General features: G+C 52.9%; 1 protein-coding gene across 1 annotated transcript in view; it reads left to right on the top strand.

The window, feature by feature from the left end:
- Positions 1-21,598, top strand: part of NOL6 (nucleolar protein 6) — a 93,922-nt gene that overhangs the window by 43,713 nt on the left and 28,611 nt on the right. Inside the window, exon 11 of the mRNA XM_048504709.1 lies at positions 20,287-20,411. Within this exon, the coding sequence (XP_048360666.1) occupies positions 20,287-20,411 (125 nt within the window). The remainder of the gene's footprint in view (positions 1-20,286; positions 20,412-21,598) is intronic.

The following is a 21,598-nucleotide window of genomic DNA, read 5'->3' as shown; positions in this document are numbered from 1 at the left end:
TATTTAAGGGTTATTGTATATGCGTGTTTTATGTTGTTCACCGCCCAGAGCCCTTCGGGGGTAGGGTGGTATTAAAAAACCGATAGATAGATAGATAGAAGATAGAAAATAGAAAGATAGAAAGATGGATGGATGGATGATGGATGGATAATAGATGATTGATAGATGATTGATCGATAGACAGCTAGAAGATAGAAAGAAGATAGAAGATCGATAGATAGATAGATCGATAGATTGATCGATAGATCGATAGATTGATCGATAGATAGATAGATTGATCGATAGATAGATAGATAGATAGATAGATAGATAGATCTGACTAATGACCCTGGAGGGGTTTTGGGGCAAGAGGCGAACAGGGGTGGTTGACCGTTGCCTGCCTCTGCGTAGCGACCTGGGTATTCCTTCGTGGGCTCCCACTCCAATACTGACCAGGGCTGACCCTTCTTTGCATCTGCAATATGATGGGATTGGGCTATCCTGGGCGGGGATGCCAGCCTCCAGGCAGAACTTGGGGATATCCTGGATCTCTGGACTACAGTGGTCAGTACCTCTGGAGAAAACAGGTTCTTTGGGGGGTGGAGTCTACGGCATTGTGCCCCACTGGAGTTCACTGTTCTCCCCAAATCTCCAGGAGTTTCTCAGCCTACATCTGGCAGGCTTACTTCTCCCCCCCCCAATTGCCCACCAGTGGCCAAGGGCTACCCTAATCCTGGGCTATCTAGGTCAGGGCCAAACTAATATAAGAAACCCCAAATCTCCCCTCTTCTCCAGTTTGTCATGGAAATTATAGCTCTGAAGGGTCAGAAAGACCGTTACCTTGTGTGTGTTGGGCAGTTTCCACGCCTCTGGCTCTTGAACGAACCTGCCAAGAAGGAAGCACGGGAGATCTCTCAGTATCAAGTAGATCAAGGAAGCTTCTCCCGTTAGTATTAAGCACGATGACCCCCGAATCAGACGACTATTCAGCCAGAAAGTCTGGATCATCTGATTAGCGACAGCTCTTCCAAAATCAAGGATAGAACTACATCATTTGGAGCCGGTGTGTTGTAGTGGTTAAGAGTGGTGGAACCTAATCTGGAGAACCGGGTTCAGAGCCATATCTACAGTAAATAGCATCTGGGGGAAGCAGTGGAATTGCACCCGCCCACAACAAAAGGCAGTGAATTAGCAAAGAGGGGCGGGATTTGAGAGCTTGTCCCAGGCACGATTTCTCATGGATGTGCCCCTGCTTTGGGTACACCCTCACCTTCGGGGGGACTAGGTGCAGAGGTGGGATCCAGCAGGTTCTCACAGGTTCCCGAGAGTAGGTTACTAATTATTTGTGTGTGCCGAGAGGGGGTTACTAATTGGTGATTTTGCCACATGATTTTTACCTTAGTTACGCCCCTCAGCAGTAGCACGCAGAACTTGAGGCAGTCTAGCAGGAGGTGCACCGGCGTGCGTGGCAGCCTGCATCTGCATGCATTCGTTTTCCGTCCAAGGACTGGTGCAGCGGCTGCTTCCTTGCCACAGCCCCACCCCCAGAATGCCCGACCACACCCCCATTGTGCCCCACCCAGCCCCATTGGCGCTGTGCCACTTTTTGAATCCCACCACCATGGGAACCTGTTACTAAAATTTTTGGATCCCATCACTGCCTAGGTGTATGGGGGGGACGGACAGAGAAGAGTGTGAGTTGGAGGTCTGGATCCTACACCAAGAGGCCCTTCAGAGCCCCCAAAGGGTTCCGGAGTGGAATCTGTTCTCGCTAAACGGGAAGGACACCCCACTCCTTCCATTAATACATTTCAATGCATGGAGGGAGCCTGTCTGGAGCCGCCTGGCACAGGATGAGCTCTGGAGAACCACCAGCCCCACAGCAAGAGGGGCAACAGGTAGTCTCCTCTGGGGAGGATCTCTCAAGAGACTGGGAAGAGGGAAGGAGACTGAGGTCCCCAGTATTAGGATCATTTGGTGCAGTGGGGGAAAAGAGGGGTAGGGAATGCCATCTTTTGTTAGTAGGCAACAGGGAGGCTCTTCATCCGACTCTTTTAGCCTTTAGTTGGCCCTGAGTGTTAAAAGCCAGACTGGGATAGCAGTCAGGTGTCAGCCTAGGACAGATTGACTTTTATTCAGTGGTGGCAAACCTTTGGCACTCCAGATGTTATGGACTACAATTCCCATCAGCCCCTGCTAACATGGCCAATTTGCCATGCTGGCAGGGGCTGATGGGAATTGTAGTCCATAACATCTGGAGTGCCAAAGGTTCACCACCATGGCCCTAGGATCTGGGGGCCCCAGGTTTGAGTCTCCACCCTGCCATGAAGGTGTGCTGGGCAGTTCTGCAGATATGTGGGTCCCAGTCTAGCCTACCTCAAAAGGTTGTTCTGAGGATACAATAATGTCAGTTGCTCTGGACTACCTCTGGCCAAAAGGGGAATAAACTTGCCTGGGCTTTCTGGACACGTCTCAGGAGAGCATCCCACTTGAGACAGGAGACGTGGAAGCAACTTTGGATCTGGGGGCATCTCAAAAACGGGAGCCAGGATTTGAGACATGAATTCTCGACATACAGAACCGAGTGGCCCTTTCTCAGCTGGAGGCCGGAGAGGGCTGAGGGGACCTGAGGTTTGTATGGATGAATACCGTTCTGGACCGGGGTGTAGTCGGAGTGGCATACGAGAGTGTCCAGGCTGGTGTGCACCATGGCCATACCCTCCGACGAGGCAGCGACAGAGAAGCTGGCGAAGTGCTGGAACTCGGGCTGCCGCCAGAGGAACTCCCGGTGCTCCTGGTCCACGTGGAAGAGCTCCTCGTGGTCCACGTCGTAGGTGTCCTCACCGGCGCCCTTCTGGGAGGCCAGGCCCTGCTGCCCGGAGCGGAACTCTGACAGCATCTCCGCTACCCCAGGAAAGAAGGAGGCCGCACGTCAGACAAGAGTGCTGTGGCTCTGCCCGGGACTGCCTCCCCTCCCCACTTGCAAGGTCCGGGAGAAGGGAGACTCTGGGCCCAGCAGTGGGAGCGAACCCTCTGAACGCACCCGACTGAAGTCCCCGCCTCTCCCTCCTCCTGCAGACCCCGAAGCTTCATCCTAAGGGGGTAGGACAGGGATGGCGAACCTTTTTGAGACCCGAGTGCCCAAATTGCAACCCAAACCCCACTTATTTATCGCAAAGTGCCCACACAGCAATTTAACCTGAATGCTGAGGTTTTAGTTTAGAAAAAATGTTTGGCTCCGAGGCATTCGTTACTCGGGAGTAAGCTTGGTGGTAGTCGGTGGCTTTGCTTTGAAGCAACCATGGAACTCTTCGAATCACAACCCTAGGAGGGTTTACTCAGAAGCAAGCCCCGTTGCCAGCAACCGAGCTTACTCCCAGGTAAAGGATCGCGCTTTAGTTCTTCGCATGAAAATCAGTGGGGTTTAACAGCGCTTGACAGGGTTACCGACACTGCTTCCCCAAAACTAGGTCTTAGGTTTGATGCTAATAATCAAGCCCAGCGGCCCAGGCCAGCCTAGATGTGGGGGGGGGCGATTTCCCCCCCACATGATGAACTCTGCGTGTGGGTCAAGTTAATTTGCCTTGGCATTGGAATTTATTTTGGTTCATACCACCCCCTTGCTTAGACTTTGTGGACCATCCCAGCTGAATGATATAATATTTACCCATTTGAAGACAGGCTTATGATCGACGGACAGTTTAGGGAGGCACAAGGTCTGCACGTGGCGTCCCCAGAGCAAAATCCCCTCCATGCTATGCAGAAGCTCCCAGGTGAAGTAAATAAGCAGGACCAAGATGGCGGCAGTTCCCAGGAGGAAGTGGGGGGCCTCAAGGAGGGAGAGGAGATCAGAGGTGGTCGACTCCATGTCTGCCCAAACATCCATGTGCCCTCAGCAACTCAACGTGTTGCGCTCCCAGCTCTGGCAGTAGGAGCAGGACCTACAAATGTTCTGGCGCACATCACAGAGGAGCGGAATCCGGTCTCCGTGCAGCCTCTGTGCCCTCAGCCAGAGGCTTTGCGCATTCTGGCTTCCCATGGCCCCTGCTGCAACAATAAACTTGCTTTCACTGCAAACACTTCAGTGCATTCAGGCAGAATAAAGGCCTGTATGCCCAGAATAAATCCCAACAGCGTTGCAAACAGGTATCCTTCGGAATGATCAGAGGTGTCTAACATGGTGCCTTCCGATGAAATGACTGAGGTGAATGAGGTGTGGCTCAAGTTATTGTGTCCATATAAGGTGGCAGCAACTTAAATGTCCCCAAAGTAGAGGTGGGATCCAGCAGGTTCTCACAGGTTCCCGAGAGTAGGTTACTAATTATTTGTGTGTGCTGAGAGGGGGTAACTAATTGGTGATTTTGCCATGTGATTTTTGCCTTAGTTACGCCCCTCCTGTCAGCAGTAGCGCGCAGAACTTGAAGCAGTCTAGCAGGAGATGCACACTGCGGGCGCACAGCTTCTGGCATGCCCATGCGCCCAGCCTGCGTGCATTCGATTTCTCAACCAAGGACCGCGCAGCTGGCCAAGCGCCCATTGCCACAGCCCCTTCAGGAATGCCTCCCCACCCCCCGCAGTGCCCGGCCACGCCCGGCCCGTCCAGGTACCCGCACTTCAGCCCCATTGGCGCTACGCCACAGTTTGAATCCCACCACCATGGGAACCTGTTACTAAAATTTTTAGATCCCACCACTGCCCCAAAGTCCTCAAATCTGTCTTCTCTGTCTTTTAGTTTTATTTGTCGTGGGCTTTGGCCAGCGTTTTAAAAAAAACTTGTGAATATAACTGTACACAGTATAAAAAGGAATAGACACACAACATTGTCTCAAATACATAGCTGTTAACATTGCGCGTATTCAGCAGAGAGCTCCTTTTCTTTGGTACTGTAAAACAGGGTTTCGTTACAGCCTAAGAAATGGTATGCCTTTTATCTTCCAACAGCAATTTAATAATTATGCATTCATTCTCTTATTTCTGCCAAAACCTGGTAAGAATTTTAGAAATTGCATTTTAATCTTTAAAGGCCTTTTTATTTACGGTCTCATTCACATATGCCAGTATTCTCTGCACCCCCGTGATTCTTGTTTGCTTAATCGGTTCAAGAAAATACTGTATTAAGTGATCCTTTGCTGGGATGCAAGGTTTTCACTGACACCTGGAATAAATAAACTTCTGATCTCTCCTTAGTCAGAAGACAGGTGCATGTGCTAAATGAACATTAGAGACCCAGATCGTTCTTCATGCAGCCTTGTGGTTTAGTGGTTAGCGCATTACTTTAAAACACTCAAAGAGACTTTTGGTTTCCATGTGCCTGTTTTAAGTAATCCCCCACCTTAACTTGGACAAAACTCTGAAAAGCTAGCATGTTTGGAGAAACAGTGTAAAGCACTGTGGTTTAGACAAGCTAATTTGCACTGCCCTCTAGTAGGAGCAGCAGTGGCGTAGGAGGTGAAGAGCTCGTGTATCTAATCTGGAGGAACTGGGTTTGATTCCCAGCTCTGCCGCCTGAGCTGTGGAGGCTTCTCTGGGGAATTCAGATTAGCCTGGGCACTCCCACACACGCCAGCTGGGTGACCCTGGGCTAGTCACAGCTTCTCGGAGCTCTCTCAGCCCCACCTACCTCACAGGGTGTTTGTTGTGAGGGGGGAAGGGCAAGGAGATTGTAAGCCCCTTTGAGTCTCCTGCAGGAGAGAAAGGGGGGATATAAATCCAAACTCCTCCTCCTCCTCCTCCTCCTCCTCCTCCTCCTCCTCCTTCTTCTTCTTCTTCTTGTGTTCAAAGGGCGTGGAGATGGAAGGGGTGTCCTAAAACACACTTCAGTCTATATATATTAGGATCCAGCAGGCCTGGTTTTTATCTCATGAGAACAAAGAATGTGCCCCAGAACTCCTGTGAAATGTATGGGGTTTGCACTGCATTCCCCAAAACGAATGAGATTTTTTAAAAATCCTGCAATAATGCATCAGTTCACCAGAGGGTGAACTGGTGAACTGATGCAAATTTACCACGGCTGGTTCCAAGGACCCTGTTTCATTTCCTTCGTGGTCTTTCTCAACCCCGGGAGATCATGCTGTGCAAATCAATGCAGTCAGTGGGATGTGACCTCTAATGATGCCATCGGAGTAGGAATGCAGAAGTCTGGAGCGAAGTAATACAGTTTTATGCGCGATCCATTAAGCAGGGCAGAAAAAGAGATCGCAAAAAGCAGCAGAAGAGAAGAGTTTGGATTTCTATCCCATCGTCTCAAAGTGGCTTATAAACTCCTTCCCTTCCCGCAGCAGTGGCGTAGGAGGTGAAGAGCTCGTGTATCTAATCTGGAGGAACCGGGTTTGATTCCCCGCTCTGCCGCCTGAGCTGTGGAGGCTTATCTGGGGAATTCAGATTCGCCTGTGCACTCCCACACACGCCAGCTGGGTGACCTTGGGCTAGTCACAGTTATTCTGAGCTCTCTCAGCCCCACCCACCTCACAGGGTGTTTGTTGTGAGGGGGGAAGGGCAAGGAGATTGTCAGCCCCTTTGAGTCTCCTGCAGGAGAGGAAGGGGGGATATAAATCCAAACTCTTCTTATTATTATTCTCAGATGCCTATAAGGATACCAACTGATTTGGGGAGAAAAAGTCCTCTCCCTTGAATGGGATGCTACTTCACGGGTATTCTTATTTACCTCCATGCCAGGGAAAGTTTCAGCTGCCCCTTTCCACAATTGGCCATGGTGGCAGGGGCTGATGGGAATTGTAGTCCACGAACAACTGGAGAGCCGCAGGTTGCAGACCCCGGAGCTAGCACATACCCCAAAAGCGTAAGAAGTTCTCCAAATTAGAGTCCACCGGTCTTAACATGTACACCACGCTGGTGAAGAAATGCGTCTAGTAAGAATATCACAACCTTATCCATGATCTTCCTGGGCTCAAAAATGGACTGTAATGGAGAAGTAACCCCTGAGATAAAGCGGAGAATAGCATTAGGACGAAGCGCAATGATCTTGTACCTGTACTCTGAGGCTCTGGAAAGCTGCCGCCAATCTTAGTAGGCAGTACTGATGTTCATGGACCAGGGGTTTGATTCAGTAGAAGATAGCAGAGCCTATCTGAGCAAAATTTGCACCCAGGACTCACCCTGGGCACCCCTCCCCACAACTGCACCCCATTCCCTCACAACCGCACCCTGCCCCTGAACTCTCCATGGAGTTCGGGGCAGGGGTGCAGTTTAACACCGGCCAGCGGGGCTGGCCTTACCCCCAAACTTCACATGGAGCGTGCTGACCTTCGCTAGTCAGTGCTCACCTGTGCTCCTGCTCCAGTTTCCATTGGGAGTTTGAGCTGGGGGGGAGGGGTTGGCCCTGTAGTGTGCTCCCCATGTGACCATAAGAAGTGGCTCCCGGGGCTCTAGCCCCTGCTCCCCCCTCCCTAGCTGCACCACTAGGAGACAGTCTTGTGGGCGCTCTGCAGTTCTGCACATTTGAATTCCACTCCTGGCCCCAAGATGTATTTATTTATTTATGTTTCAATTTATATCCCACCTTCCCTCGCTGGGCTCAGGGCGATGAACAATAAAACAGTAAAAACAGACCTAACCAGAGGTGGGATCCAGCAGGTTCTCACCAGTTCCCGAGAGTGGGTTACTAATTATTTGTGTGTGCCGAGAGGGGGTTACTAATTGGGTCCGCTTTTCCATCTCCACGCCCTCGCCTCCCCGAGAGGCATCCTGCCTTTGAACGTGAAGGTTCCATATAGCAATTGTGACTAATAATGTAACTCCCTGAACTGGGTGAATCCCTGCAATTCATGGATTCTCATGGATTCTCATGGATTCTCAGCCTTTTGTACCTTTTATCTCACCAGTCTCTATCAAAGAATCTGTGTGTTTCACCATTGCTGTGTTCAGATTTGTGAGTTGGGGCATTGTCTATAATGTGAGGATGATTTAGAAATGTCCTGGTGCAAAAAATTTGTTTGGGGTCGTGGTGGGGTGACTGCCCATGGCGGGGGGCATCCAACTCAGGTTTTGCCCAGGGCTCAGGTTTGCCTAGGTATGCCTCTGCCCCCTTTGCTGAGAGGGGGCTGGCGAGGGAACCTGTTACTAAATTTTTTGGATCCCACCACTGGATATAACAATAATACAATAAAAACAAACTACAATAGCAGCAACAATGGCAAAGACCCACCCTCTTCCGTACCCACGGCAGCCAAGATGGTAATATGGGAATCAAAACAGCAATCAACCCGGCTGGCCAGATGGAAATGCCTGGTGGAATGGCTCTGTCTTGCCGGCCCTGCGGAAACCTTGTAAATCCTGCAGAGCCCTGATCTCCCTAGGGAGCTTATTCCACCAGGGCCGTAAAAGCCCTGGCCCTCGTGGAGGCCAGCCGGATATCTTTCAGGCCAGGGACCTGGGGATAATTAGTAAAGGAGTTGATAATAAAACTGCAAGGATTGTCATGCCCTTATATAAAGCCGTGGTGCGACCGCACTTGGAGTACCGTGTTCAGTTCTGGTCGCTGCATCTCAAAAAGGATATCGAAGAGATAGAGAAAGTGCAGAGAAGGGCAATGAGGATGATTGAGGGACTGGAGTGTAGTGATGCACTGCTGACCCAGCAGCACCGTGGTAGAACGTTGGGACGCCAACGACTCACGCCTGCTGTTGTCGCATCAGCACTCTGCACCCTCATCCCCCCCATGAGTCACGGTCATGAACTGTTCTGCTCAATCACCGGGCGAGGGACAATGGCTCGCCCTCTGTGCGAGGATTAGGCCTAGACGCTTACGCCCTCGCGACGTGAGCCAGATGAGATCATGCATCACATGATGATCTCCTCGACTCTCCGCCTGAATCCCCCCGTCCTCCCCTCCTACACCATAGAATAACAATAAAAGGTGCCAGGAACCGCAGACGGAGACTCGCTAGGTTCACGGACCTCCTCGGGTCTCCCCGCTGCTGGCTTATCTCCACCAGATGTTATCTCCGCCTCGCCTCGCTTCTACGCTTGACCGCGCAATTTCACTAAGGCTAAGCTTCAAAACCTCGAACTTCTAACCTCCACCCTGCTCACTGTCAGCTTGGGAAGGGCCGCCATAACAAGTCCGCTGATCGGCGATTCAGGGACCACTGCTTCGTATCGCCGTCCTGGATCGGCGATCCAGAGATACGCCCTAGGACACTCTCGGCCCCGACGGAACACCGGTGAGTATGGAGCTGTGCAGGGCTTAGCGATAAGCACGCTGATCTAACTGCTTAGCTAAATGCAGGGTCCGAAGAGAAGGGAGCTGCGCAAATTGGTTGAGGAGGATTGAAGCTCAGTGTCCGCGGTACCCGCGAGGGGAGAATCTGGCGACTGGGAAAACATCGGGCGACTTCGTGACAGAGCCTCGCTACCGATGTCGCTGCTACTGACGTGGAGACAATGTTTTGTCGCCATCAGCCTGCAGAGAGACCTATGGCTCCCTTGCTGTAGGCCGCCTCCTTCATCTTCACCTTCAATTTCAACCCCGAATTTTCTATCCACTAACAAATTGGACGTCCCTCCTTCTGCCCCCCCCCTGCCCTTCTTCACCATCTAAACTCTCCTCACGTTTCTCCCCCCTGCTCCGCTTCTTCATTTTCCTCGGCCACTGACCTCCACAGCTTATCGTGAATGGCTGGTTTCAAACTCTCGCGAGAACGATTAGCCACTTCATCTGCAGAAGAAAGAAAACCCTGACGGAAGACGATGCCGATTCTGCATTTCAGCCCCGGCCCACTTCAGCATACCAGAGGGGAGGGTGGCGCCATCTCGCTATTGTCGAAAATCGCCTTTGCTTCGGCAATATCCTCACTGAGCTCCAAGAAAGCAATGCGACGAGGAGTCACTAGCCCCTACTGCGAGGCATTGAGCCATCGCAAGGAACCACCCAATGGTTCCAGATTCCACTGGAAGACCACCGCGATGCCCTGAGCCCTGCACACCTGTGGTCTGGGGAAAGTGAGCTGCTTCAGCAGTGCTTCAACAGAGCAGTTACCTTCTGGCGGCGCGCTTCACCACCAAGCAAGCAGCTTACGGCTTCATGCTTTCGGGCCAACCCTAACGGACAATAGATTGTCCTGCTCTGAGGCCACCCTTACGTCGCCTTCTGGAGTGCCTTATAAGGCATTTGTTAAGGTCCCCAACGCCGCCAGCCAACCCAGAGTTTCTCCTCCATCCGCAAAACCCCAAGAGCCCTATGCCGAAGTTTATGGTGAACAGGCTCCAGGAAGGCCAAGAGGTAGATACGTGAGGCCCAAACGAAGCTCCCTGCTAAAGAGAACGCCTTCCCACGGAGTGTCGTGAGGGCAATCACGGGCCTGGGCAAAAACTGAACTGGGCCGACATGCTTAAGGCTTCAGACATCGGATCCTCCGCCTACCTGCTCTCTCGCCGCAGCACTTCCACCGGGCGGGAGGCAGCCTCAGGATGACTGCTTTAACTATGCAGACCCGACACCTCCGGCGTAGGCAGCCCGCGGGGCCTACAACCCCGGATGGAGGAGGGTCCTCCCCCCACAGGAGGAAAAGGCCACCAAGACCCGGTGCCCGCTGCCAGAAAGGCTTTCCACTGGAGAAATGACTGCCCATCGGGAAACTCCCGCCCGGCTGCCCCTCCCCAGCCCAGGACCAAGGAGGAGAATACTTCAGAGCAGACCCAAAACACCAAGGCCCCGCCAAAACCACCCTCGTGGGCATCTCGGGCCGTGATGCACCTGTAGCCCATCTCCTTTAAGTTCCCCACGAGGTTCCCTTTTGTCGCTTCAACCCAGTAGTATGATTGCGCCCATCCCCAATGTGGGACTATTGGCTGGTAAGGCGAAGGCTTCTGCCATGTAAATGTGGACTGTTCATCGCCCCTCGAGGATCGAATTAATGCCATCATAATCTAACCATCTCCAGGTCTGACAAACATCCCACAGGAGTTGCCTGCTCGGAGCCAGCTGGGCGGCCAGTTGATTCTCTGCCCCCAGCGCGCTTCGCCCGGGCTACCGAATTAAAGGCCGCTCCCAGCAGCCAACATGGCGGCGAGCCTACACCACCGCTGCAGCGTGAGACGCTTATCGGGATTCACGTACCTGAGCTCGCCATAGAAGGATGTAAGTTCATACCTGTGGACACCGGCGCCTGATGTTACGTCATCAGAGCGAAAGTGGGTTCACCAGTGGCCGCATCGGTAGCCGTCTTCCGCATCTGGGGTGGGGAGATAAACGCCAGACGGAGCATCCGCCACGGTCAACAGCCCAGGCCTGCTGCAGCTCAGTCCGCCGCATCGCTTTAGACATCCAGCACGCCAATCTCTGGGGAAGGACCTCATGAGTCAGGTCAAAATCTACTTCTTTGGTCTGGGATGGGTAAGGCTATCACAGGATCATTGATCCCAACTGTGACTTCAGAAGTTCACTTCTATCTCCGTAAGGGAACTGTTTCCTCCTCCTCCGCTTTCTGTTTTTCAATTGTAGTAGAGGCGGAGGCCACTAGCTGACTAGCCCTCCTGATTGTAACCAAATCTGGGCCCGGCCCTGGTACCGCAGCACTGCTGGTGTGATTGTGCCCCAATTCTATGCTGCTGCAAACACAGATCCACCATGATTTGGGTGGTGGTGTTTGCCCAGCGCCTGGGCGCCGTGTAAGGTTAGCGCTACTTCGGGTTTCCCCTTAAGGAGCGTAGTTTCCTCGGGCGGGCGCAGTTCCCTCAAGATAATTCGGTTAAAAATTTTAGCACCATCCAGCTTCCTGCATTAGCCAATTAAGGTCACGTAAGTGCAACTCCCTTGCAAAGAACCCCCCCCTTTTTCCTTTGTGTGTGCGAGGAATTTGCCTCTAATTGCCTGATTGCTTCATTCTCGATGCACCTATCCTGTGCTGTGCTTCCAAAGCCCCTTTGTGTTATTGATACAGCTTTATACCACAATCCTCCCAGGACTCCGGCTTCGTTCTCGAAGCTCGACTCCTCACTTTGACGCACTTCTGATGACGCTTGAAGCCACTCACTCAGGGTCGCTTACCTCCTGCCCTCCTTTGTCAAACAACTAAAGAAAGAGGGAGTAGGGCGCCCCCAGGAGGATTGCATTAAAGCAACTCACAGGCTGCAAACAAGCCTTTCCTTCTTATATTAAATTTAAACACTCAAACTTCATCCCGACTTCCCCGCCATCCGCTTAGAATCAGCCTGCGGACTCGCCCCCCCCCGCAACCTGGGAAAAGGTGTTTCAGTCCCTCTTCCTACAGGTCCCCGGACTCCGATTCGCCATTTTTTACAGGCCAACCCATGAATGGCTTGTGGGAGGAAACTAACCCCATCCCGGAGATGGAAAAACACTTCTAGAGGATCCTTCAGCGCATCTCAACAGGAACGCCGGGCCGCCAATGCCCAAAGACCCGAAAGTGACCTTGGGAGACGGCGCAATGCTCAGCCAAGCCTCCTCCTAGAGCCGCTGGCGCCTGTAGCAGCATCTCACTCCCGGCTACCCTGAGAACCCTGTGCCGCCTTTTACATCATCACCGCCAACTCGCTGCCACCGGCCCTTTGCCTGCTCTGCTGCCTCCCGCCATGGCTGGGATCGGCCACCCCTGACGAGCTTTCACTCAGACCAACATCTGGGAGCAGTTTGCTGCCGCCAACGCCTCATCCTTCTGCCTGGGCCAGGTACTCTAGGGAGTCGGGAGCCTGCTAAGCCCTGCCTGCTCCCTCGCCTGCAGCCCGAGACTTCCTAGCGAGTTCGCTAAGCCCCTCATGAATGCCTCCCATCCATCAGGTAATTTATGAGCGCACTGGGGACTCCTTATCGCCCAAACCCTCTTCGCTGGCGCCTCCCTTGTCACGACTGTCGCTAACCATCGCATCTAACACTCCGCGCTGCGATCACCGGGCGCAGCTGCTGCTGTAAGAACCAAATTCGTACCCATTCATCGGCTCGCCAGTTGAACTGCACAAACACGAGGACATTCCCCCCCATGTTCGGAAACATCCTGCTCCCCAGGGGCTGGTTCTGACCCGCGGTGAACGCGAATACATCCCCACCGACTGCCGAACTCTTGTTGCCTCAGTCAGCCTCACCATCGCCCTGGCCTTGCCCACTGAGCTCCCGGACGCCGACCGGCCCGCCTCTGCTCTCGGGGACTCTCCTTGCCGGGACACGCCGTCGCCTCTCCGAAGCGAGTCTGCCTCCTCGCAACTTCCCTAGTGGGAGTCCCCCGACCAGCCTCTGGCAACAAGCATTCATTGGCCGCTACCGTGCCCTTGCCGGTCCATCAATCCCATCACCCCGCCGGATGCCCGGCCTCCGAAAGCAGCAGAACTTCCGCCGTTTAATTCCCAGACAATCGTAAGCCGCTTATTGATTGTTGTTACATCACCAAGGTTGTGAGAATGTACATAATATGTGCTGTTTTAATCTTTCTGATAATTCCCAATTGATTCACATGAAAATGCGGAGCTGCAAGAAGTTGTAAATTCCATCTGAATGGCGATGTTTTGCTCCCATTGGTGGTCAGCCTCTGGAGCTGGCTGCCGGGAGGATGGTTGAGTGCTATTGTACAGCCTCTGCATTGGTTTTACCCTGTGTGCCTCAAGTATCGGATCCTGCTTCGCCCACGCGGTCTAATATTGCCTGGTAACGGTAAGAAGCTCCCCCACTTCTTTACCCCCGCAGCCAAGTTCTAATGTTACACAAGCAGCTTGGTCAGCTTGACCAGATGGCGGAGGAGACAAGCCGCCCTTTAAATCGCCTCTAGCATTTCCCGCCGTCCCCCCTTTTCTAAAATGTAAAAGGAGGAGATGTAGTGATGCACTGCTGACCCAGCAGCACCGTAGAACGCTAGACGCCAACGACCTACGGCCTTGCTGGACGACCGCATTCCCCATCTCATCCCCCCCAAGTGAGCCGCGAACTGTTCGGGTCACCATCGGGCTTAGAATAAAATGGTCTTGCCCCCCCAGGTGAGGATTAGGCCTTTCAGACGCTACGCCCTCCGCAAGACGTGAGCTGCATGAGATCATGCATCACATGATGATCTCCCACTCTCCCGCCTCCTTCCGAATCCCCGTCCTCCTCCTACACGCCTCGAGAATAATAAAGGTGCCAGGAACCGCAAGTACTTTGCACTGAACACGGGACTCCGTCTCCCCGCTGCTGGCGACCTCCACCAGATGTTATCTCCGCCTCGCCTCGCTTCTTACACTCGTGTCAGACGGCTACACTGGGAGTGTAGTGGATGCACTGCTGACCCAGCAGCACCGCGGTAGAACGTTGGGACGCTAACGACCTACCGCCTTTGCTGGTCGCACCGCACTTCACCTCATCCCCCCCATGAGTCACGGTCATGAACTGTTCGGTTTCATCACCGGCTTAGGGACAATGGTCTTTGCCCCCCAGGTGATTAGCTCAGACGCTTACGCCTCAAGACGTAGCCAGATGAGATCATGCACTACGATGATCTCTCCTAATTCTCCGGCCTCGAACTCGTCCTCCCTCCTACACCGATAGAATGGGTCAATAAAGGTGCCAGGAACCGCAGACGGGAGACTCGCTAGGAACGTGACCTCCGCTCCTGCTGGCTTATCTCCACCAGATGCTATTCCTCCGCTCGCCTCGCTTCACGCTGACCGCGTATTCCACTACAAGCTGGTGTCGAAACCGAATCCTAACCTCCACCTGCTTCACCGTCGCCTGGGAAGGCCGAAGTCCGCTGGATCGGCGCGATCCAGGGATCAATCGCTGCATATCGCCCGTCCTTCTGACGCATTCAGAGACACGCCAGCCTTTAGACACTTTCGCCCGGATCGAACACCGGTGAGTATGGGAGTTGCAAAAGCAGGGCTTATGACAAGCACGCTGATCTAACTGAAAGCTGCATGAAATGCGTAGGGTCCCTGTGAAGAGAAGTTGAGCTGGCGCGAAATTGGTTGAGGAGATTGCGCTCAGTGTCCATGGTACCCAGAGGGGGACATTAATCTTAAGGACTGGGAAAACATCGGCGACTCTTCGCGACAGACTGGCCGATGTTCGTTACCGACGTGGAGACAATGTTATGTCGCTATCAGCCTGCAGACCTATGGATCCCTTTGCTGTAGGTCAGCCTCTCCTCGCCGATTCACCTTCACTTCAACCCCGAATTTCTATCCACTAAATTGGACGCCTGTCCTCCTTCTGCCCTCGCCTTTCAATTCACTTCAAACTTCATGCTCACAGTCAGCCTCCCCTGCTCCTCATTTTCCTCGAAGTTAATTGCACTGCCAGCGCCATCGCACGGCGCTGGCTTTCAAAACTCGCGAGAACGTATTAGCCACCCATTCGTAGAAGAAAGAAACCCTGACGGAAGACGATGTCGGTGATTCTGCATTGTACCTCGCCCACTTCACAGATAATCGAGGGGAGGGTGTATGCCATTCGGCTGGTTATCGGCAACCGCCTTTGCTATAACATCCTCACTGAGTTCCAGTTAATGCGGATCTAGGAGTCACCAGTTCCCACGAGAGTATTGGTTATCGCGAAGGGAAATCACCTAATGGTTCCAGATCACTGGAAGACCACCTTCGCGATGCTCCTGGAGCCCTGCACAGTCTTTGTGGTCTGGGGAAAGTGAGTTGCCAGCAAAAGCCAACAGAGCAGCCACCTCTGGCGGCGTTTCACACCGCCACAAGAAGTTTTACGGCTTCGATGCTGGCCAACCCTAACGATCAGATAGAATCCTGCCTGAGGTCACCCTACGTCGCCTTTCTGAGGCGCCTTATAGGCATTTGTTATGTCCCCTAACGCCGCCAGCCAACCCAGAGTTTTCCTCCATCCGCAAAACCCCAAGAGCTCTATGTCGAAGTTTAGAACAGGTTCCAGGTTAAGCAGGTAGATAGCTTAGGAGGCCCAAACGAAGCCCTCATGCCGCGAAAAGAGAACCATCGAGTGTCGCAGGGCAATCATCGGCCTGGGGCAAAAAAATCCTGAACTGGTCGACATGCTATGTTTGCCAGGACATCGGATCTCCTCACCACCGTTGCTCTCCTCGCCGCAGCATCTCCAATGCTGGAGGCAGCCTCAGGATGACTGCTTTTAACCGCGCAGACCGAATATCTGGCGAGTGTAGGCAGCCCCGGTGGGGTCACAACCGATGGAGGAGGGTCTCCCCAGAGGAAAAGGCCACCTAACCCCGTGCCCGCCAAGCACATAAGCTTCCACTGGAGAAATGACCGCCATCGAAACTCCTCACCGGCGCTCTCCCCAGCCCAGGACCGCGTGAGGAGAATACTAGAGCAGACCCAAACACCAAGGCCCCTGCCAAAACCACCCTTCGTGGCATCTCGCCGCGATGCAATCTTCAGCCCATCTCCTTTAAGCCTCCACGAGGTTTTGTCGCTCAACCCAGTATGACGGTTCATCCCTACCGACTATTGGGTTGCCGTTGTGGGCCTTCTTGCCGCTGAACAGACTGTTCATCGCCCCTCGAGTGAATCGACGACGACCAAGGACCCATCCATCTCCAGGTCTGGACAAACATCCTTACCAGGAAAGGTTTCGTCGGAGTCAGCGCTGCGCCAGTTGATTCTTCTGCCCCCATGCCCCATGTCGCAATCTAAAGGCTACGAGCCCCAGCAGCCCATGGCGCAGCCTACACCACCGCTGTAGCGTGGAGACTTACCGGAGTTCTCGCCCATAGCCTGGAGTCGCCATAGAAGGATAAGTTCGCGGCCTGGTGGACCGGGCGCTGATGTTACGTCATCGTAGCAGTCGGTGGCCCTAATTATGGCCTAATCGAAGCTTGCCCTCGCTATCTGTGGGGAGACAAATCACAGACGGAGCATCCACCGCCACGTCAACAGCTCAGGGTCGAAATGCAGCCGACAGTCCGCCCCATCGCTCTTTAGACATCCACCGCCAATCTTCTGGGAAGGGACCTCATGAGTCAGGTCAAAACGACTTTTGGGTCTGGGATGGGTAAGGCTATCACAGATCACATCCCAACTGTGACTTCAGAAGTTCAATTTCTATCTCTAAGGGAACTGTTTCCTCCGGGCTTCTTCTGTTTTTTCGACCAGGTATGGAGGGATTGGCTGACTAGCCCTCCCTGGAAGAATTCGGGCCCCGCCCTGGTACCGCGAGCACTGCCGACAGGCCCCAACTTAAGCTGAAAACACAGACCACCATGGTGGTAGGCTGCCCAGCCATGTTGTGCAAGGCCAGCGCTATCGGCCTCTTAAGGAGCGGTTTTCTCAGCGGCTGGCAGTTCCCCAAGATATTCGGCCGTACTTAGCAATCATCCAGCTCCCATTAGCCAACAAGGTCACGGTAAGGCGCAACTCTTTGCAAAGAACCCCTTTTTTTCTCTCCTTTTTGTGTGTATGCAGGAATTTGCTCTAATTGCCCGGATTGCTTTCATTCGACTCATCCTTCAAAGGTGCGCTTCCAAAGCCCCTTTGTGTTAAAGTTGATACATGCATACCACAATCCCCCCAGGACTGCCAGCCCTTCGGTTCGACCTCGCCTTGACGCACCCTGATGACGCTTGAAGCCAATAATTCACCAGGGTCGCCACCTCCTGCCCTCCTTGTCAAACAACTAAAGAAAGAGTAGTGAAGCGCCTCAGGAGGATTGCATTAAAAGCAACCTTCACGGGCTGCAAAACAAGCTCTTCCTTCTATATTGGGGCCTAAACACTAAACTTCATCCCCATTCTCCTCGCCATCGCTTAGGACCGAGTTTGCTGCAACGCAGGCGGTGCCGCAGTCCCCAGTAATTCCTTATCGGCGCACAGGCCGCACCATGCGGCCGTACAGCAAATCAACCTCATCCTATGATAAAGCAAACATTTCCTTCGAGTGATCCCCGCCCGTTGAGTCCTGGGTCGCCAGTTCCGTGTTGTTCCGGCACTCTGGGGCGCTGGCCTTCCGCAAGCCTGCCGCAACCCCGGAAATTCGAGAACCTTCTGTGTCGCTTCTTATGACACACCGCCAACTCGGGCGGCCACCGCCCTTGCTCGTTTGCTGTTTTCCTGCCGATGGCGACATCGGGCCACCCCTGACGAAGCTTTCACCAGACCAACATCTGGAGCAGTTTGCTGCCGCTGCTAACGCCTTCATCCTTCTGCCTGGGCTATACCTAGAGTCGGAGTCGCTAAGTTCTGCCTGCTCCCCGCTTCCGTAAAGCTCCGGAGATCTTCCTAGCGAGTTCGCTAAGCCCTTCATGAATGCCTTCATCCATCAGGTACTTATGAGCTTCTACTGGGGACCTTGTCGCTCAAACCTTCCGGCTGGCCTTGTCAAGACTGTCGCGCTAACCATCGCATCTAACACCTGCGCCGCGACACCGGGCGCAGCTGCTGGGAACCCACTGGCCCATTCATCGTTTCCTCGCCAGTTGAACTGCAACATCGAGGACATTCCCCATGTTCGGGAAACATCCTTCCCAGGGGTTGGTTCTGGACCCGCGGGAGAACGCTAATTATATCCTCTTCGTCGAACTTTGTTGCCTCAGTCGCCACCATCGCCCTACCAGGTTCCACCCCTGGAGCCTCGACGCCGACGCCGCCGCCCAGTTTGCCTTTCGACTTCTGTCGGAGCGACGCCGTCGCCTTCTCCTAAGCGAGTTCGCTTCCTAGTGGGATCCCCGACTCTACAATGCTAAGACTATTGGCCGGCTGGCTCGTGCCCCATGGTCCATCAACTTCTGTTCTCCACCATTTGATGGTGCCCTGGCCTCCGAAAGCAGCAGGTGGAACTGGCCGTTTACCCTAGACACCGTGTCGCTATTGATTACTTTGTTGTTACTACATCACCGTTGCCGAGAAAATACTAATATGTGTTGTTTAATCTTTCGATAATTCCCAATTGACCACATGAAAGCACGCGGAGCTGCAAGAAGTTGTATCTAATCTGAAGTATGATGTTTTGCCTCATTGGTGGTCAGCCCCGGAGCTGGCTGTCGTGGAGGATGGTTGAGTGCTATTGTACAGCTCTGCATTGGTTTAATTGTGTGCCTCGCTATCGATCCTGCTGCTCACGCGTGTCTACTATTGCCTGTAACGCGTGTAAGAAGCCACCGACTTCCCACCAGCCAAGTTCTCCTAATGTTAACAAGCAGCTATCAGCTTCTGACCAGATGGCGGAGGAGCATCGCCGTCCCTTTAAACGCCCTTTAGCATTTCGGTCCTTTCTAAAATGTAAAAGGAGGAGATGGTGATGCACTGCTGACCCAGAAGCAGCACCGCGGTAGAACGTTAAGACGCCAACGACCTGGCCGCCTTTGTTGTCGATCGGCATTCCCCACCTCATCCCCCCCCATGAGTCACGGGTCATGAACTGTCTGCTCAATCACCGGCTTAGGGACAATGGTCTTTGCCCCAGGTGAGGATTAGGCTCAGACGCTATCTCCTCACGATGAAGCCAGATGAGATCATCATATCACATGATGATCTCCTCGACCTCCCTCCGAACCGTCCTCCTCCCACACCGGAGAATAATAAAAGGTGCCAGGAACCGCAGACGGAGACTCAAGTAGAACACGACTGGCTCCGCTGGCGATCTCCACCAGAGCGTTAATCGCCTTCGTTTCTACGCTGACCGCTGCACGACTACACTGGTTAACCTTCCTCATCAGGAGAGGCTGCAGCGTTTTGGACTCTTCAGTTTGGAGAGGAGACGTCTGAGGGGGGGATATGATTGAAGTCTACAAAATTATGCATGGGGTAGAAAATGTTGACAGAGATAAATTTTTCTCTCTTTCTCACAATACTAGAACCAGGGGGGCATTCATTGAAAATGCTGGGGGGAAGAATTAGGACTAATCAAAGGAAACACTTCTTCACGCAATGTGTGACTGGTGTTTGGAATATGCTGCCACAGGAGGTGGTGATGGCCACTCACCTGGATAGCTTTAAAAGGGGCTTGGACAGATTTATGGAGGAGAAGTCGATTTATGGCTACCAATCTTGATCCTCTTTGATCTGAGATTGCAAATGCCTTAACAGACCAGGTGCTCGGGAGCAACAGCCGCAGAAGGCCATTGCTTTCACCTCCTGCATGTGAGCTCCCAAAGGCACCTGGTGGGGCACTGCGAGTAGCAGAGAGCTGGACTAGATGGACTCTGGTCTGATCCAGCTGGCTTGTTCTTATGTTCTTATGACCTCCAACAGCTTTTCCTCCGAAGAATGGAGGAATCTAGCAGGACAATGCGGGGATTGCAGCAAAACCCACGTCGGGGAAGACCTTTCGCTGCCCGAGGAGGAAGAAGCCGTGGGCCCGTTCAAGAAGGCAGTTCTGAAAAGTAGACTGCTCATATGACTCTGTATAACGCAGGTTCATGCTTTGGTTTTCCAGATGAAGATTACGTGGAGATCAAGAACAACTTTGTGGCTGCCCGGCCTCACCTCCCAGTCATGTTTATTGCTTCCCCGCGGGACCGTCAGAACTCTGTGTGGACTAAGGAGAGACCTTCCGCGCAGGTAAGCAAGGCTGTAGTCCTTCCTCTTATGCCACGAATCTTGTTCTAGGGCAGTGTTTCCCAACCTTTTCGAGGTCAGGGTACCCTTGACCTCACTCTTCATATCTCACGGTACCCCTGCCGCCACCATCCACCTTCCCCTCCCATTGCCCCTGCTTGCCACACCCCCCACCTTCCCCTCCCAGGGTGAAGGGAAGCACTGGGGGTGGTGGTGGCTGCTGACCTTGTGGCAGGCCCTGCCCCATGGGCCAGCTCCATGTCCTTGCTGGCACCGGTGGGAGACACCACAAAAATGGGGGGGGGGCGGTAGTGTTGCCACGGTACCCCTGGGACATGCTCACGGCACCCCAGGGTACCACGGAATCCTGGTTGAGAATGGCTGTTCTAGGGGTGTATCTCTCTGAAGAAGATGATTTTGGATTTACATCCCACCTTTCTCTCCTGCAAGGAGACTCAATGAGCCTACAAACTCCTTTCCCCTTTTCTCCCCACAAAAGACTCCTTGTAAGGTAGGTGCGGCTGAGAGAGCTCTGAAGAAATATGACTATCCCAAGGCAGAGCGGGGATTCAAACCTGGCTATCCCAGATCCTATTCCCAAACTCTAACCCACCATACTGGTTCATTTGGCACAATTTATATGCCATCATTTCAAATAATTGTGATAAACTGTCCAGCCTAGATATCAGTAGCATTCTCCAGTGAAACTAAGCCTTAGTTGGGGCAACTCAACTTTGAGGTGAGTGTGAAAAATCAGACACTTCAACTCCGTACTAATGGAGGAAGAGGTGGTCTGACTCAAAGACTATAAACAGAGCTGAATTTTGAAAGCAGCTGAGAAAATCTGTTATCCACTTGTTCTTCAACAGCAATCTTCTTCAGCGTGGTGTGGTGGTTAAGAGCAGGTGGATTCTGGAGAACCGGGTTTGATTCCCCACTCCTTCACCTGAGTGGCGGAGGCTTATCTGGTGAACCACATGTGTTTCCGCACTCCTACGTTCTTATAATAATAATAACCTTTAATGGCATAATTAAAACAACAGCAGCAATATACCAGCAACAGTGGCAACCTCTGTGTAATGATACAATCTCCAGTATAGTTATAAACCGTTTGCTGATGACAGAGCGCAAAAAGTTAGCCAGCGCTTCCAATACGCTTGCAGAACCACAATCCAGCATCGTTACCACAA

This window comes from Sphaerodactylus townsendi, linkage group LG07, assembly GCF_021028975.2.
Source record: "Sphaerodactylus townsendi isolate TG3544 linkage group LG07, MPM_Stown_v2.3, whole genome shotgun sequence".
Classification (NCBI taxonomy): domain Eukaryota; kingdom Metazoa; phylum Chordata; class Lepidosauria; order Squamata; family Sphaerodactylidae; genus Sphaerodactylus; species Sphaerodactylus townsendi.
This window is presented reverse-complemented; position numbering and strand designations above follow the sequence as displayed.